At 42.0% G+C, this 18,557-nt stretch overlaps 1 protein-coding gene across 5 annotated transcripts in view; it reads left to right on the forward strand.

Moving 5' to 3' along the window:
- CTCF (CCCTC-binding factor) overlaps positions 1 to 18,198 on the forward strand; it is a 34,801-nt gene extending 16,603 nt beyond the window's left edge. For all 5 annotated transcript variants that reach the window (XM_027466478.3, XM_072043893.1, XM_027466477.3 and 2 more), the window contains 10 exons: positions 5,106 to 5,898; positions 6,562 to 6,732; positions 7,410 to 7,543; positions 9,016 to 9,136; positions 9,942 to 10,091; positions 11,697 to 11,857; positions 12,289 to 12,471; positions 13,191 to 13,326; positions 15,355 to 15,522; positions 16,640 to 18,198. In XM_027466478.3, coding sequence (XP_027322279.1) covers positions 5,118 to 5,898; positions 6,562 to 6,732; positions 7,410 to 7,543; positions 9,016 to 9,136; positions 9,942 to 10,091; positions 11,697 to 11,857; positions 12,289 to 12,471; positions 13,191 to 13,326; positions 15,355 to 15,522; positions 16,640 to 16,821 — 2,187 coding nt within the window. In that variant the 5' untranslated portion in view covers positions 5,106 to 5,117 and the 3' untranslated portion in view covers positions 16,822 to 18,198. The remainder of the gene's footprint in view (positions 1 to 5,105; positions 5,899 to 6,561; positions 6,733 to 7,409; positions 7,544 to 9,015; positions 9,137 to 9,941; positions 10,092 to 11,696; positions 11,858 to 12,288; positions 12,472 to 13,190; positions 13,327 to 15,354; positions 15,523 to 16,639) is intronic.
- The last annotated feature ends 359 nt before the right edge of the window (positions 18,199 to 18,557 follow it).

An 18,557-nucleotide genomic window follows, 5' to 3' on the forward strand; every position in this document is an offset into this window, starting at 1 on the left:
ATTTCTGCTGATGGTAGTAAATCTGGCAAGTTTTGCATGTGATAGCACTGTGAAGATATCCTACCCCAGGTTATTCATGTGATGCTGCTACCTGTTAGCTAAATCTTTGTGAGCATTGTCAAGTAGCTTGACATTTGGTAGGCTTACCTTTAAAAGAAAAAAGAGGGAAAAGTTGGTTCTCTCATGTATTCCTAAAGAGTTCAACACAAGATTAAGCCTTTGTATGACTTTTATAATCAGATGCTTAAGCAAATCTGTCCCTATTAATCTTTTAGATTTCTGTGGACAATTAGCAGCAGAGATGGGTGAGAGTCTCAGGAAATTTCAATCTTTATAATCTGAATTCTGTTTAAACACTTGGTCTTTGGTGTTCTGCACAGCGAGCCTGTTTGAGTCATCTGAGCATCTTGGCTGGAGTGTAGTACCATGCAGATATGGCTGAGCTACTTCTAGAACCATCCTGAGTTCAAAACCTTTACAGCTGTGCTTGGGAAGTGCTGAGCCCCCAGCTGGCAACCTTGCGGCCCTCTGTGCAGCTATTTCCCTACCTCTGTATCGCTTTCCCAGTTGTGAGGATTTCTTTGGTTCTAGTGCCACACTGTGGAGAAGAAGAATTGGCATCCTTTTAAATGAAGGGGGAGGCACATGCACCGAGTTCAGGTTCTGGATTTGTTGCTGATAGAGGAGTGCTATCAATAAGCCCAGGAGACTGAGAGCGACCGTGATGAGGAGTGGTAGAAGCAGTTGGTGTTAATCAACTTTAAATCTTATTATAAGAGCAGTGCTAGGAACATCTATACTTAATGCTTTGTGCTGCATTCATGGCGTGTTCATCTCTTATCAGTGAAGCCCTGCTGGAACAAATGCAGAAGCTCACCAGTTTATCTGCATTATCTCTGTGTCTAGTGGGAGGCTTTTTGAAAGAAAGCTGTAGATATTTTTGTGATGGGGAAAGGAGAATGGCCAAGTGCTCCTGCACATTTGTTTGTCTACTAACGCCCTTAAAAAAATTAAAAAGACATACGTGTTGGGAAATGAGAAAAAAATGCATTATTGGATGTATGCTTTTTTCTTTAAATCCTTTTCTTGCTTTAGGTGGCAGAAGCACTGCATGACTGGGGGCCGTTAGGTGAAGTTTTTGCTTATTCCTCCCTTTAAGTCTCAAAAGTTTGAGGTATGCAGGAGAAACATCAAGGTTCCTATGTTTTAACACACAGTTTTATTTCCGCTGCCATATCAATTTTAGTAACTGTCTAATCCATCAGTGTCAAAGCCGTGACGCTTTTGGAGTGGGATGTGTATGTGGATTGACTCGAGTTCAGTCTGAATGTTACGCTGCTTTTGCTTGCACTGGTACAGCTGCAGAGGCTTTTGTTACTTTATGAAGGCCAAAAAAATATTGACAGCTAGCTCTTGGCTTCATTGTTCCTATTGATTTTTGATTTTTTGTCTCAAGTGAACTGAAAAGTAGATTTAAAGCCACAATATACAATTTCTTTGAATGTCCCACGGTTCTTAATGACCGTGCTTTGTTTGGCAACAAATAAATACTTGCTGTTACTTGGTCCATGAAGCTTGATGCGGTTCGGGGTTTGTTTCAGAGGCAGTTGAGAGGCAGGCAAATGTTGTTTTGTGACTGTAGCTTTATTATAAATAACCCAGCTAGAAAAACATGCAATGGCATTAGCAGTCCTAATATGTAAACAACTGTCTCTGGGTTTGTACAGTCTGCGTTGACATCCACAGCAAGTTGTCTTTAATGCCTCTATGACTAAGATTAATGTTATTGCGGGAATGCGTTAATTGAATGCTGTGTCTCTCAATCTTTGTTACTGCGAGTTTTGTCAGCTGTGCTGTACTGGAAGTGTTCTGAAATCATATTTCTGAATGTTAAGTTTTTAAACTTTCAGGATGAATGCTGTGTCAGTTAACTGTGAGGCTTTTGTGAGGGGCCCTGGGTGGCAAAATGTTGTGCTGTAGCTTGTCTGAGACTTTCTCCTGTGCAGCAGTCAGCAGGGCTGGCTGGAATTAAATTTTTCTCTCAAGCAACATCTTGATTTTTCTTTCTTTTTTTTTTTTTTTTTTTTTTTGAATAAGCTGCCCCCATCATATTTCTGCTTGCTTCAGTTTTTTAGATAAGTAACTCATTAACCTATTGGAATAATCTTAGATCTGTTTTTTTTTGGCATTCCAGCTTTTTATCTGGTTAGCTGGATTGTGACAGTGCGTTGACCTGGTTAGTGATGCTGTGTCTCATCTGAATTGTTAGAGACTGTTGAGGGAGCAGGTGTGTGAAGGTATGGTTGAACTATTATGTGAGAATTGTGCTAGTTGTTGATTTCAGAGGCTCTGTGGTTTTTAGGAGAAAAAATACTTGAAGGTAAAGATAGAGAAGTGAAGCTGGATGGGCAGTGCAAAGGTAGAGCTGCTCCAGAGGGCTGGTCCAGTAGGGGAGAGCCCCTATCTTTTGCCTGCCCTCCCCTCGAGTTCGGAGGCCATCCCGTGCATCCTCATGCATGCATTGCAGGAGGATTTTAATCTGAAGAATCAGACTTTCTTGGGGACAAACCTGGGCAGCTGGACACGATTTCTGAGCTGGCCAAGACTCACTGAGATAACTGAGACACCGTCTGTACATTTATGCGGCTTTCTTTTTTTATTTTTGGTGGTACGCTGCCAGCGTGGCCTGGATCGTTGATAGTTCTCTGTAAGATACTGTAGCGCTTCCCCTGGTGACAAGAACCTGGCTTAAAAATACAGCCATTTTTCAGATCAATTTATTTTTACTGCAAGGAACGGAGCATATCTCATAGCATGGAATAGGCAGGAGTAAATCCTCATTTGTCTGCTGAATTATCTTGGTTACGAGCCGGGGCTGAGACCCGCCTGGTAGTGCTGCTGCCATGCGGCTGGCTCACCTCTGGAGGACATCGTGATAGTGCTGGGGAGCTCTGGGGCAAGAGATGTTTGTCCCTAGCGAAGGAGAAGGGGCAGGGATGGCTTGGTTTCTTCGCTGAGTGGCTTTGAGTCCTTCCATCTGTGCCACATGTGTGAGCCTTGGCCTGTCAGTGACTCACAAGGTTTTTGCCAGCTTCAGCAGCGGGTCTGATGGGAGCTCCCATCTGAGAGCCCCCCCAAACCTTCCAGCACTGCTGCCTCTGCTTTGTTCCACTAAAAGGTATCAAGACAGAATTGCCTTAGCCCTGCACATGGGTTTTCAGTATTTTTAGGCCTTATCAGAAATCCTTTGTTAATTCCCACCCACCTCAGCCATTTATCGTGTTCTTCTGTTTAGCTCTCTCCTTCCTTTCCTGTGAGACTTTTGGTCACCTGAAAAGGCTTCTCCTTCTCTATCCCTACAAATACTTGAGATAATTGAAAGACAATTTGCTCTGATTGTTTCACAGCTGCTCTAGGCCAAAGAGCAAATCTCTGTTCTGATCTCCTGCTGGCTAGTGTTAAGTACTTGCATCATCTCGGGTACTTCAGCTGTTTGTCCATATGGATTTGCTGTGACTTGAAATGCTGAGGGGTGCTAAAGAAAGGAGAGGCAGGATCCCTGCAGGGAGTGCGCGTGAAGCCATATGCCAGTATTTCTGGGTATCTGGTGCCCCCTGGAGACTGCTGCTGCCCAAAAGAAATGCAACCGGTATCAAGACCACGTGTAAATAGATGACCCTAGACAGAACAGGCTGAAGAACAGTAAGAACTGTGTTCTCCCAGCAGAAGTGGAGAATATTAGAAAAGCTAGTCTAAAAATAATGTGTCTTGTAACTCTTAACACAGCCATCAGTCCTCATTAGCTGTTTCGTGTTCATGTATATGTACCCATGTATCTCCAAAATAAATATCCAAGATTGTGTAGACATTTGAAACTAGTGTGATAATGAGGTTTAACTGCTGAGCTGAAAAACCAGGTCTGGTCTTGAAAGGTCAGGTGATATAATAGGAAAATGTGGAAGTCATAAAATCTGGTATTGGGATTGGAATTTTATCAGAAGTCCATAGGGAAACTGGCATTATTATTTATTTTTTTGAGAAAGACATAACTGTTTAATGATGATTTGAAGCAACCTTCCTACAGAATCAGAGTACAGGAATTGCATATTCCGTGGCAAATGCTGAGAAGAGTGCTGGATGGTTTGGGGAGAAAGAAGAGCATAAAATGTTATGCTTGTGTATGGCTGTGTTCAGAATTACAACAGTTCAGAATTACAGCCTTCCCAAACAGCTTTAGCACTGTTGTGTGCTTGGGTCTGGGTGGGTAAAATTAACCCAGTTCTCAGGAGAAGGCTCCGAGTCCCCCAGCTCTGAGTGCAGATCGCTTACACCGAAGTGAAGCTGTTCTGAGCCCTGCTGCTGCTCGTTCAGCCGGAGGAGGGCACTGTGCTCTCAGGCCAGGCAGTGCCCGGGGTGGGAGCAGGAACTGAACCTCAGGCTGCTTACAGTATGCTTGAATAACTTGATCATGTCTTTTTTTATTTTTGTTTCAATAACGGTACCAGTCAAGTGTGCAGAGAAATTTAAACATATAGGAAATAACCGTTTCCACTCTCAAACAGCTAAGAATATATACAGTAACTTTGAAGACTTAAATTCTTGTACTTGATTTTTAGTGCTTTTTCTCCCTGAACAAACTTTGTAGTTCTCAAAAGTAATAGTTTAAATAGAAAGTTTTTTGCTTGTGACGGTATTTTTTTTGCTTTTGATATTTATAGCCAAAGAGTGACAGATATTGCTAAATGAAATACTAAAGAAGCTCAATAAAGAGTAATATTACTTATGTCTTGCCTGTAGGATTTACAGTCTTTGAGAAGTGGGAATATGTATATCACTTCATCTCTGTTTTCCTTCCTTTCCAAGGAACTGGTAGAGTCGTCTCACCTCTGAGAGCATTCTGAGACTGACTTGGTTTACAGGGACAGGAGGCTAGCAGAAACTAATCCTTAATTCTCGGTTTCTGTTTGCTGAATAGAACTGCAATATGTTGCAGCTGTTGCATTGCTTGTCTTCTGTTAGGCCACTTGTCCCTCTGTGGGCTTTGTGCAATTGTTAAAATACCTTGGATGATGTGCAGCATTCATTTTCTCTCTTTGTTTTTACAGCAAGAAGGTGAAATGGAAGGTGAGGCAGTTGAAGCTATTGTGGAGGAATCAGAAACTTTTATTAAGGGCAAAGAGAGAAAAACCTATCAAAGACGCCGTGAAGGTGGACAGGAGGACGATGCTTGTCATATAACACCAAACCAAGCAGACGGAGGTGAAGTAGTGCAGGATGTCAACAGCGGGGTGCAGATGGTGATGATGGAACAGCTGGACCCAACTCTTCTTCAAATGAAGACTGAAGTCATGGAAGGTGCGGTGCCTCAGGAGACAGAGGCCACGGTGGATGACACACAGATCATAACTCTTCAGGTTGTTAATATGGAAGAGCAGCCTATAAACCTCGGTGAGCTTCAGCTGGTCCAAGTACCTGTTCCAGTGACTGTACCTGTTGCCACCACATCTGTGGAGGAGCTTCAGGGAGCTTATGAAAACGAGGTTTCCAAAGGAGGCCTGCAAGAAGGAGAGCCCATGATCTGCCACACTCTGCCTTTACCAGAAGGCTTCCAAGTAGTGAAAGTGGGCGCAAATGGTGAGGTGGAGACATTGGAACAAGGTGAACTCCAGCCACAGGAAGATCCCAATTGGCAAAAAGATCCAGACTATCAGCCACCAGCCAAAAAAACAAAGAAAAACAAAAAGAGTAAGCTTCGTTACACTGAGGAAGGCAAAGACGTGGATGTCTCTGTGTATGACTTTGAAGAGGAGCAGCAGGAGGGCTTATTGTCTGAGGTCAATGCAGAAAAGGTGGTGGGCAACATGAAGCCACCTAAACCAACAAAAATTAAAAAGAAAGGTAAGCTTGTCATTAGCAAGGGGGTTTTGAGAATGTGTTTGTTAGGGGGGGACCTTGCTGTATGGTTGCAGTGACCGGATAGATCCAACTGGGAGTAAGAGAGACGTGTCCAGTGTTGCTGCATTACACAAGAGCACTCAGCTCTACTGTTTTGTGGGTAAGTCTCCTGTCATGCGTATAGGCTACAGAGGAGTTCATTTGCTTTGGTTTGATGATATGGCATTTGTGTTCCCATATAACTACAGCTGAAAAGATTCTGCGTTTTGCTGTGATACGTGTTTAAGAGTTTGTGTGCACATTTTACATCGGTAACAAACAGTATAATAAGCTTTGTTTTTTCTAACCAAGTGCTGAGTAGAGTAAATGGTGTAAAATACAGCGTTATGTACATCTGAATTCTCCTTTCTGGAAACTTAAAACTGTAAATTAAGGAGCCCTTTTTAAAGTGGAGTAGGAACATTGAGTACTGGCATACTAATGAAAATTCAAGCCAAGCTAGTCATTGCCTGTGTTCCTAAGGATATGCTGTTGGATTTAATGGTACAAGATTGTTCCTCATAGCAGCTAAACCTACAGGAATCTTTCCTTTTCACTGCTGTTCCCTATTGTTATGCAGAAGACCACAGTACTGTTAAGAGTAAAGATTATTTCCTTCATGGCTAGGTGTAAAGAAGACATTCCAGTGCGAACTGTGCAGTTACACTTGTCCACGTCGTTCCAACTTGGACCGCCATATGAAAAGCCACACTGATGAAAGACCACATAAGTGCCATCTCTGTGGCAGGGCTTTCCGGACAGTCACGTTACTGAGGAACCACCTCAACACTCACACAGGTACTCTTGCTTTTGTATAAGTTGTTTTTGGAGCATTTACTTTGTCTTTAGAGCAAAAGCAAGGTGATCTATCTTGAATTTCTCGTTACCTGTTATGGAACAAGCTAAAGAAGAACCTATGCAAGGCTGTTGTCCATTTCTCATATACATGCTGTTATTCTTTGCCTGGCCAGGTCAGGTGCAGAGCTCATCCTGTACATAGAACACCAGTCCTGGGCTTGACCTGAAATTACCTAAAGCTGCAGGAAATATTCCAGTTGTCTTGGTTATTAGTAGTTGTGTTCTAAGCTTCACATGGCTGTTGCTTCTTGCAGAGAAGTAAGATAAGGAAAGAGGCTGGAGATAAACATAAGGGAGTTGAAAACAAACGCGAGGTGTTTATAAAACAGGACCAATTTAGTGGTAGGATCTGTAGCACATTTCTGTTAATCCTTACTTAAGTTTCTAGTATAAAACAACAGGTAATTAAACTGTGATGAAACTTAACGTGTCTTGTGATGTTTCTGCCAAAAAAAAAAAGGTAATCTCTTGTTTTCTCTTCATATCAATACCCGTGTTATGTCTAGCTGGGTGCTTTGAGATTTGTGAATAACCAAGAGGTATTGTGAGTGTCCTGTATCTTCTTTTGTTGCTAAATCTGAATGTCATCATCTTCCTGTCTTGCTGCAACTGCTCAGGTACTCGCCCTCACAAGTGCCCAGACTGCGACATGGCCTTTGTGACCAGTGGAGAGTTGGTTCGGCATCGCCGCTACAAACACACCCATGAGAAACCCTTCAAATGTTCAATGTGCGATTATGCTAGTGTGGAGGTATGTTAGTTAATTGTTACAGTTCTGAATATTCACTTGTATAGTTCAAGGCTTGTTCACCATCTGTTACAAGCTCTGCTCTTAGGCATTTCCTCCTTGGCCATTTAAAAAAAAAAAAAGCAAAAAAATTATAAATCAGGTCTGTTCTTGGAAACTAATGGTGGGTTTTCCTCAGTTAATGAGAAACTGGTTTCAGAGCCCTGAGAGCACAATGAGATCCTAGATGACTTCCATTTCCTTTGTTGGTGACAATAGTTGTTACTGGTTTTGCTTTTTTTTAATTGGTCTTAAAGGTGATGAAAGGAACTGTAGTGTGCTCCATGTTGAAGGAGGCAGCCATCTCCTGAGTAGGATGTACTCTGCAGACAGTTTTAGAAACACGTATTCTACACATTATCTGTTTATGCTGTTAAGGTGACTGTGAGGCAAAGGGCCATTAATTTTGGCCAATATTACTGAAAATCACCTTTGCTGCTATCTGCTGGTTGTTGAATTTGCTCCAGTAAACAAAGCTTGTTTGAATGCTTTCCCCAATGCAGTGCTGTTACTGATGCTGCAGAACAACTTTTGTGTTGTAATAGGAATTGTACAGCATGTTGGGGATAAGAAATTGGAGCAAGATATAAGCAACATGACTTAAAATACGGAACGTGTGCAGTGGAAGAAGGGTACAGTGGGAGATGTTGAGCAAGGGATTGTGTTTATCTCCCTGAGCTGTGACTGCAGTGCTGTAATTTTGGGCCCTGTGGTTTCGAGTGCTGAGTAAACTGCATTTGCAATGATTTTTCATAGTATGTGTTAAGAAAGAACGACCAAATTGGTCTTAATGTGAGCTTGTGCTGCATTTTGTGGACAATGGTTGTTGATTATGCAGCATGCTCCTACTTGAGCAGAAAATTCCTTATGCTGATTTTTTTTAACCTGGGTTCACGCCTTCTAGATAAAAGCAGGAGAGCAAAAGAATGAAGTCACCCTGTTGATTGTAGGTCTAGACTTCAGCTCTTCTTAGCAAGAATTTATCTTCTATCTCAAAGTAAATGGAGAACACTCAAAAAGGCACCCTCTGGAGAAAAATGTATGGTGTGGGGGGACATTACGCTCTTCCCCCACCATCCAATATTCTCCTTAGGTGCTTTGGTTTCCCAGAACATTTTATTGTTTCTCTCCAGGGTAGTTTCAAATTTTAGTATGTCCTCAAACAACGACATAGTTGATACCAGTAAGGAGCACAAAACTCTAAATTAAGCTGTGCTGCATGTGGGAAGGACAAGGCTTGTTTGTGAATGAGGTTGGCAGATGAAGTACAATGGGAGACAGGGAGTGGTTATGTGCTGCATGAGAGTGGTATTGAAACGTGCTTGCTTATATTTGTTTTAGTGACAAGGTAAAATGAAAATCTTTTTCTTGACTTGTACTTTTGGAAGTCTGACCTGCTCATCTATGCTAACTTCAGTCTTACTCTTGGCTTTCAGGTTAGCAAATTGAAACGCCACATTCGTTCTCACACTGGGGAGCGTCCGTTCCAGTGCAGCTTGTGCAGCTATGCCAGCAGGGATACTTACAAACTGAAGAGGCACATGAGAACCCACTCTGGTATTGTTGACATGTTTTTTTGGTTTGTTTCAGTGTCAGATTGCTGAGACTGTGTAATGCATGGTGACACTCTTAATTGAAAAAAAGAAATACTTCCTGTAGCTGAAGAGTATGCGCCATAGTTTATAAGCACTTTAAATAAAATTCATAAAATGTTAGTAATTACTACACTGAGAAGTGAGCTTGGAGGATCCAGTTTCAATGTAAGGTGTTAAAATATGTCCCCTTCTAGTAGGAAAAGAAGACATTTCTTCTATTATTAGTGTTCCAGTTAAAGGTTAGAACCATTTTCAGTTTCATAACTGTGTAGTTATAAATGCATCTCATGTCTGTAGTTCATAAAGACCTTGATTTTTTTTCTTTGATAGAAATAGCATTTTCTAGCACAGAATGTTACTGGAATGCCAGGTTGATGATACCCCTAAACCTGAAGGGGGAAGAACTGCCCTTGCATGTACATAAGTATTCAGAAACCATACCCCACCCCTCACCCCCCCCCCCCCCCCCCAAAAAAAAAAAAAAAAAAAAATCTGATGCTACTTGATTTTTTGTGGCAGTCAGCAGGTAGTCTTCCAGGTATTTCCTCAGGGTATGAATTTAACTGATTTGCTTAAAGAGTGGACTTGAGTTTCTTTGTAGAAAGATGCATAAAAGAACTAAAACTTCCAAAGAGACATTGAGATCTTTCTGTAGTTACTATTTCTATCTTCTAGCTGTCTGTTGAGAGTTTGAGAGGTTCGGGGCTTCTTGGTTAGATTTTTTTAATAAAAGTACTTGTGCTATTTTTTTCTTTCTGCTACTGAAGGAGAGAAGCCATATGAATGTTACATCTGCCATGCTCGCTTCACTCAAAGTGGTACCATGAAGATGCACATTTTGCAGAAGCACACAGAGAACGTGGCCAAATTTCACTGTCCTCACTGTGATACTGTTATAGCGAGAAAGAGTGACTTGGGTATGTATCTCTGAGAAGCGGTCATTTGGTGAAAATAACTACAAAAGACTTTCCCAAAATTAGAGTTCAAGTAAGCCAACTGCTGTCTGCTTTTTAACCTAATAGCTCTGATAACTCCAAAATGAAGCACAGGCTTAAATGTGTGGCTTGTAATACACACTTAGCTTACCATAACTGCTGCAGACTGAGAACGTTCTGTTTCTTTTCATTACTTGAAAGCGTAGGATGCTTTCCAAGTGTACAAGGCAAGTTACTATTTTCAGGACTATAGACGTGAGGCATTTATTGAATTTGGACTAATATTACAACTACGTGTGGATTAGGTTTGAGAAACCAAGAAGTCAATTGGCTTGACCTCCTCCATGTCGGAGGCCATTACATTTCATCCATATACATCTGACTGAGCTAAAAGGCTTGAATTTGAATAAATACTTTCATTTTCCAGGAAGTGGAGCTGTGTGCCACAGACAGAATAGGAGACAGAGTTGCCACAAAAGCCCTGAGTCCTTGCAGTAGCAGTGTTGATCTAGTGAGCAGTGATTCCAGCAGGCAAGCTCTCTGATGTACAAGAAGGTGAAAAATAATATCATGCCCAGAGCAGCTGAGAAAGAAGAAGCCACGATTTGGCAGAACTTTCAGTCTGTAAGCAAAATAAGCAAAATATCAACCATGTAATGGAAAGGCAGGCTCCTTTCCAATAAAGAAGAATTTGAAGTGCTACAATGAGAGGCAGTTTGAGTGGATGGCAGCCAAATGATGTCAGGTGTCTCCCAGAGCAAATGAGAACTGGTTTACAACAGAGAAAAACTGATGTTAACTATGAAGAATCTTTCTCCTAATAATGGTTTAGTCTACAACAGGTTACCTTGTGCAGCTGTGGTATGCTCTTAGTTTGAGTAGTTTAAAGGAGTTGCTAAAACCTCTCTTGAGGATTATCTGCTGGTATCCTCATTGCCTTCTATCCCTGTCACTTTGGCTTCCAGTCTTGTAGAAAATACTGTTTCCCAACGTATTACCTGGCTTCTGGCTGTATTCAGGCAATTCAGAGTAGTTTTAAGTCTCTTGTGGACTGTTATGTTTTACTTAGATAATCTTCATGTGTTACATAAATTTCACTAGCAAAAACTCACATTGCACCGTCCTCCAAGGGAATCCTTGTGGACAGATGCTGTCAGCATCAGACCTGGTTGCTGATGTCCCTGCTGTCTGTTGTGTTTTGAGATTAGTGTAGATGGTTTGAAAAATCATCTAAGATGCCTGCAGAGCTTTTTGTGTATAATAACTTAAGTTAAAAAACAAACAAACCTTACGTGGCATAACATCAAATGGAATTGCACTGTGTGAACATTGATGACTACTAATGAGTAAATCAGAATTTAACTATGGGAAAACTTGGAGATTTTTTGCAAGACCTTTCTGTCTAGAAATTGTTCTAGTTGCTTTTACTTACATATCTTTCTTTTTTGGTAGAATCCTAAATTAACTGTACAGTCGCCTGACTTGATTCAGGAATATGTGGAGGGAATAATGCTAAGGGACCGCAAACTTGTCTCTTCCATGTTTGGAAATCCATCGTGGTTAAAGCCTCTGTTTCTTTGCTCCTAGGTGTTCATTTGCGAAAGCAGCATTCCTACATTGAACAGGGCAAGAAGTGTCGCTATTGTGATGCTGTGTTTCATGAACGCTATGCCCTCATACAGCATCAAAAGTCTCACAAGAACGAGAAGCGCTTCAAGTGTGACCAGTGTGATTACGCATGCAGACAGGTAAGCTGGTGGGACTGGCACCCTTTCTGAGCACTGGAGCAGGAGATAACAACAGGAGGTAGAAATCTTAGCTGTTAAGTTTGACTGTCAAGATCAAATAAGCTCTCCCCTTCTTTTGAAGGGTGTGAAGGAAAAGTTTGGAAAAGTTTGTGCTGCTTGGTGTAGTGCTCCCCCCCCAGAGAGAAGTTCCTTCGAAGGCAGATAAGTCACAACCTTGATGTATCTGTTGATGAAGAAATAAGTCTGTATAGGATGGCAGTAGCTAGGACCGAATATACCATTCGTTGAGATGGTTCTGCAGGAATGTGAGAACATCTTTTTCTGACGCTGCTCCTAAACTAAAGTATGGCTTCTTTGTGGCTGAAAATCATCTCATCTGTTTTTGTATGATTTACTTAAGTTACTCTTGCTGTCTTGATTGTTCCTGTCAGGAGCGGCACATGGTCATGCATAAACGGACCCATACTGGAGAAAAGCCTTACGCCTGTAGCCATTGTGATAAAACCTTCCGTCAGAAACAGCTCCTTGATATGCACTTCAAACGATACCATGATCCCAACTTTGTCCCTGCTGCCTTTGTCTGTTCCAAGTGTGGTAAAACGTTCACTCGCAGGGTAAGGGAACATACTGGTTTGAATTACAGATATTTTTGGTGAGGCATGGTGGGGGGAGAACGGGGGAACAATGACATATTTACCCACAGGGAAGGGTCACTGAGATACAGGCCACAACACTACCCTTTTAAACAGAACACTTCTTAGACGAGACCTGGTATAACTGAAAATTAGTACTGTTGTGTACTAGCACTGACATTGTGAACGAAGTGAAAATTCAATTTTATGAATAAAAGTCATCTTTGTGGGCCTCCTCTGGACCTGCTCTAATAGACCCATCTTCTTCTTGTGCTGGGGCCCTGGACTGGACACAGGACTCCAAGTGGGACCTCACAAGGGCAGAGCAAAGGGGCACAGTCACCTCCCTTGACCTGCTGGATGCTCCTGTGGTGATGCAGCCCAGATGCAGTTGGCACACTGCTGGCTCATGTCGAGCTTTTTGTCTACCAGGACCCCCAGGTCCTTCTCTGCAGGGCTGCTCTCGATGAGTTCTCTTGGTCTGTCCTCATGTTTCATTGCTGTGAACCAGGTGCAGCACCTTGCACTTGGACTTGTTGAACCTCATTAGGTTCACGTGGGCCCAATTCTTCAGCTTGCCCAGGTTTCTTAGTTAATCAGAAGTTGTCAGAAATATGTTTATAAATACAGGACCAGAACATTTGATCCTATTTTAATGTATGTTGTGTTTTTTGTTCTTTTCCCTCTTTTCCATGGAGTAGAACACGATGGCCAGACATGCTGATAATTGTTCTGGCCTAGATGGTGGGGAAGGAGAGAATGGGGGAGAAACAAAGAAGGGCAAACGTGGCCGAAAGAGGAAGATGCGCTCTAAGAAAGAAGATTCCTCTGACAGTGGTAAGAAACAACTCAGTAAACTCAGAGTTAGAGACCTGTGATTCAGTCTTTGTTAGCTGTTAATTTGTCCACTTGGCAGGCTTGTTTTGGTACTTAAAAGGCTTTTATCTAGTTGGTAACCAAAGAATAATAGTATACAGCCAGGTACAGAAATGACTGCCTCTAATGGATCGTATGGATTCTGCCATCCTTGTTCTTCCTAAGACCGTACAGTTGAAAAAACTCAGTTCCTGCCCTTCCTGCTTTTGTGCGTGTTACATTCTTTGGTAGTGTTTTTAGTGTCTCAGAAGAAACTCAGTGTTTCTCTGTTACGAAATGCCACGTGCTCCCACTCTACTGCTACAGGATAGCATGCGGCATGTCCAAACAACCCCGGTGTTGGATTAGCTTGGCTTCTTCTGTGGGAAAGGCAAGGGAGCACACAAGAGAGTGGTGGAGAGAGTGCTGGCAATTTATGGACTCCTGCAAAAAGCCTGCTGAGCCAGTTAAAGGGTCAGGAAGCTGGTGGTGTCTTCCATTTGGCAAATGTCATTGCAGACACACTGGTATTGAGAAGATGGTCGCTGAGGGGCTCTTGGACGTGCTGGCCAGCATGCCAGAAGATGGGTTGGGTGTAATTCATCATAGGGTGGCTGCTGTTTGTAAGCTTCTCCACAACAGGAGCTGCTGCAGCAGGCAAACTGCCTTCACTGTGGTATTCTTTGTGAAGGAAAAACTCCTAGCCTTTCCCCCGATGGAGGGAAAACGGTCATGTCTTCATCAAGAAAATCCAGATGGAGTCTAAAGACCAGCCAGCTCAAAGATGATTCTGCAAAGGCAGTGTTGCTAATTAGTCTTTCATCTGAAGTGCTTTCTGCAATTAACAAGGGGTGTAGGTTGGGGCAACAGGGATACGTTCTGGTGAATGTGCATCTGAATATCTTACGTGGCAAACAGGTTTTACAGGAAATAAGATGGGTATGGTCAAACTGCTCGTTGTGCAAACCTTGACAGCAGAAACTCCAATTTCTGAAGCTCATATTTGTACAGATTCTTGAAAAAGTGTTAGTTGGATAAAGCACATGTAACTAATTGTTCATTTAAAACATGGAAACATCTTGAAGCTAGAAAGAGTAAAATCTTGATGGAAACCAAATCAAAACATGTTACAAATTAGATACTCCAGAATCACATCTGATTTGTAGGCCTCCAGTAAATGTAGAATCATAGAATCACTTAGGTTGAAAACCCTAATTTTATTTAGTTTGTATTGCCTGGGTTTCAAAACTGTTTTGGGAGAAGGTGGTCAAGAATCATGCTTGTTAGATGAACTGGTGAGTGTTGTATGACTGTGGCTGAGGCAACTCCTCCATCCTCACATGAGTTGCCAAGTCTTGACTGACTTCTTCAGGAGTCATCTGATAGAAAAACAATTCACCGGTGTGAGCTGAGTAGCAGTATGGAAGAGGTTCCAACTACATTCTCTGCTGAGAATTGCAGAGTGCAGTGTTGTTCTTATCTCTTGATCTGCAGTTTCATGAGTTTCTGCAACTTCAACATTTCTAAGAATGGTGAGCAAAGCTATGGTGAAGCAGACCCTTGTGATGAAGCACTTCAGACAGCGGGGCTGATGGCTCTCCTGGGAGTGGCTTGGATGAGGTGTTTGTTCCTGAGAGTCCTTGGTTTGGGCTCCTGCCTGCTCTTGTGCAGGTGGTGCTGCAGTGGGCTGATGGCCCCTCTGATGGGCCTGGGAGTAGCCCAGCAGTGTCCTGTTTGGGTTCCCCATCTGGCCAATGTCTCTCTGAGCTCCTTCATGGGCTTGTATTGCATAGTCTAACTAATCATATTTCATTTTGCCTTTCTAAATGGCCATTTGTCGCCTCTAGTGTGAAGGTAACTGGCAGTCTGCCACCAGCGTCTCAACAAAGGCCTTGTTTGCCTTCTTCCCCTGACTTGACTCCTTTTGGATGAGGATTTGATGGCTTTCTGTAGGTAGATTCTTCGTTCTTGTTTAAACTGGAGATTTAACTGGTACAATGCTTCTTTTAGAGGAAAATGCTGAACCAGATTTGGATGATAATGAAGATGAGGAGGAGACAGCAGTAGAAATTGAGGCTGAACCAGAAGTCGAGCAAGAGGCTCCTGCACCACCTCCCAGTAAGAAAAGAAGAGGAAGACCACCAGGCAAAGCTGCCACTCAAACAAAACAATCCCAGCGTAAGTCAATGCTTGAAGCTCGTGTTACTCTGCTTGAACTGCTTTGTTCCTTGGATTTGGCAGTACTTACAAGAGAACTGATCCCCTCAAGTGAGCTAATTTAAAAAAAAAATATTAATAAATAACTGTACTTGCCTCTACTTTGCAAAGACCACACCGTTGGTTTGAAAAGAGTTAAGAGTGTTTTCCTTGTCATGGGGATGCGTAATTGCTTCAGCCTATGCAAAAAGGAGAGGACTTTTTTTTTTTTTTTTAAGTATTATTTAAACTCACAGATGAGCAAACTGCTCTTTTTTTTTTCCCTAGTTGGTGTGTGTATTAATGTACGGCTACTGTTAAAGTAATTGTTAGCACAATCACTGTGTTATTCTGACCTTTGCAGGCTTTTGCAGACATTACCACAAATTAACACACTTCAACCACAAGTGAACACACTTCTGAGCATAACATAAGTGCAGACAGTTTCAACTGCAGAGTTTTCTCCTTAAGAATAAAAATCAATAACTCTGCAAAGTCTGAAATTGTACCAAAAAAAAAAAAAAAAAAAGAAAAACCACAAAACAACCAACTAGGAACAAAGCAGGAAAGGCAAATCTGTTCCTGCAGGGGGTGATGGCTCCCCAGTGGTTTGGCTGTCTGCTCAGTGCTACAGATGTGTCCTTGTGGCCTTCCCAGAATAACCACCTGCGGAAGCATTTTGTGCTGACTATATCACTAGTGTCACCAGACTCACCTAAATTTGAAGCTTTTCCTTGCACCATGAATGAAGAGAGGCTGATTTGATACACATCCAGACATTGGTGTAGCCTTGTTTGTGGATTACTCTGCAAAATCCCCTTTGTATAATGTCTTAAAGTTCCAGTGTACCTTATGATACTTGTGCTGGTAGCAAGTATTTATACAAAGGCAAGGAAACAGAAGGCTGATGATTAGATGAGTGAAGCAGAGTGAATCACTGCACTGATGTGGGAATGCCTTCATTGTGGGCCCCGCCTTCTCTTTCCATGCAACAGTCTAAATGCCTACTAAAAAAAACATCTGATGAGACCAGCTCTGGAACAACAAAAAAAAAAAGGTGTAATTCTTCTCCCTTACCCTTTGCTTTCTGCCCTTCTAGCTGCAGCAATCATTCAGGTTGAAGACCAGAACACTGGTGAAATTGAAAATATTATAGTTGAAGTAAAGAAAGAACCCGATGCAGAAACAGTAGAGGAAGAGGAGGAAGCTCAGCCTGCTGTAGTGGAAGCTCCAAACGGAGACCTCACTCCTGAGATGATTCTCAGCATGATGGACCGGTGATGGAGGAAGACCACGCTGGATGACTGAACTGGCCTGGGCTGTGTTTAAGCGGCTCAAATCTATTTTTCCTTTTACCTTTTTTCTTGGCTTTGGGAAATGCATCATTTTAGACCATTTTACCAAACATACTGGGAAATAAAACTTCAAAATGATGTTAGAATGTGATTTAACTAGAACTTGCTGTTTTATGTTAGCATTACAGGATCATGGAACATTAGGAAATATTTTGGAGTCCTTGAGGGTTTCCTGTGAGGTGCTTGATTAGTTTTGCTCTGAACTGCATCGTAAACACGGTCCTTGAGCCAGCTTTACGTGCAACAATTTTTATTATACAAAAGTGGAAGCCTTGACTAGAGTATGTGGTAAACCACTCCGGACTTGCCCTTCCAGTTCCCAGAGTCCTTGAGCCTCCTTCTCTCAGTAGTGTTTTTAACTGTAAATGCAGACTTGGGAGGGTTCTAGACTTTTAAAATGTTTTTTGCTTTTCCCCACTGACTAGCTCCGGTTCTCCAAGTCGGCTGCACACGGTAGTTTTGGCATGCTCCAACTGGTTTCTGTCCTTAATATGCTTTGCTTTCTGCAAAGCATTTCTGTAATGGTCAAGCTTGTAAATAACTTTTTTTTACATTTAAATCTTTTTCCATTAATTAAGAGGTATGCAAAAATGCAGTTTAAATAAACCCCAGTATTTTAATTCCTTTTGAACTAAGTGACAAGAAGATCGATAGAGTGTAAATGTTGGAAAAACTGTTGATAACCAATCACGTAGAGATGTACCCAGACTATTGCTTGCAGAACAACAGAAACCCACACATGAAATCTGGTTTTGAAATGCACAAAACTGGCATTTGAAACATGTATAATTAACCTTCTTTTTGAGTTATAACTTCACGACTACATTTTCTTTGCTCTATCTTGTAGTTGTATTTTGTGTTTATGAATCCTATGTTAAGGCAGAAGTGGTGATTTATAAGTGGGTCACTGCAGCCCTCAAAACCTGGGCCAGGAAATTTTAATAGGTCAGTAATTACACAATTTTGGATCTCTAATAAAGACAAAAAAAGGAATAATGTGAAATACAAATGATGCCTGTATATGAAACTGTCACATGTTAAAATATGTAAGCTTTTTATAGAGCCTCAGTCTTGCTGATTTCAAACAAATTTTTCTTCTATGTATCGCTTTTAAGAGAGCTATCAGTTTAGCTATCAGACTCTAGGTTGATGCATTTTTGTACTTAGCTGTACTGTGTGATATTTTTCATTATTTTAGGAAGCCAACATGGGAAAAAAAATACTGTTATAAAATATGTAATGGGGTTTGAAAGCTGGGAAGGAGAATATACTGCTGTACAGCTAATAAATAATAATGGATTAACATGCGTGCTCACCGGCTGCTTTCTTTGGGCATAACAACTGCGTGAGCTGGCAGTGATCTCCGGACTGTAAAGCCCTTCCTGGAAGGATGCTGCAGGCCTGCCTGCACAAACGGAGCAGCTGCTTACAGCGCACTGGGCTCTTCTCGTCGTGGGTGTTCCTCTACAGCGTGCTGAATGTGGGGTGGCAAGCTGCGAAATGAAATCGTGGCGTGCTGCTGTCAGTCACAGGTGAGTGTGCAGATAACCAAGCATCATTACTGCGGCGTAGGCAGTGCACGGAGCTACCTTACAGCAGCTCCTTTGTGTCCCAGGTGTCTAAGCTGCTCTGCTGGGGCTGTGTTTAGGCAATTTAGGTATT

The sequence above is a fragment of the Anas platyrhynchos genome, chromosome 12, assembly GCF_047663525.1.
Source record: "Anas platyrhynchos isolate ZD024472 breed Pekin duck chromosome 12, IASCAAS_PekinDuck_T2T, whole genome shotgun sequence".
NCBI lineage: Eukaryota > Metazoa > Chordata > Aves > Anseriformes > Anatidae > Anas > Anas platyrhynchos.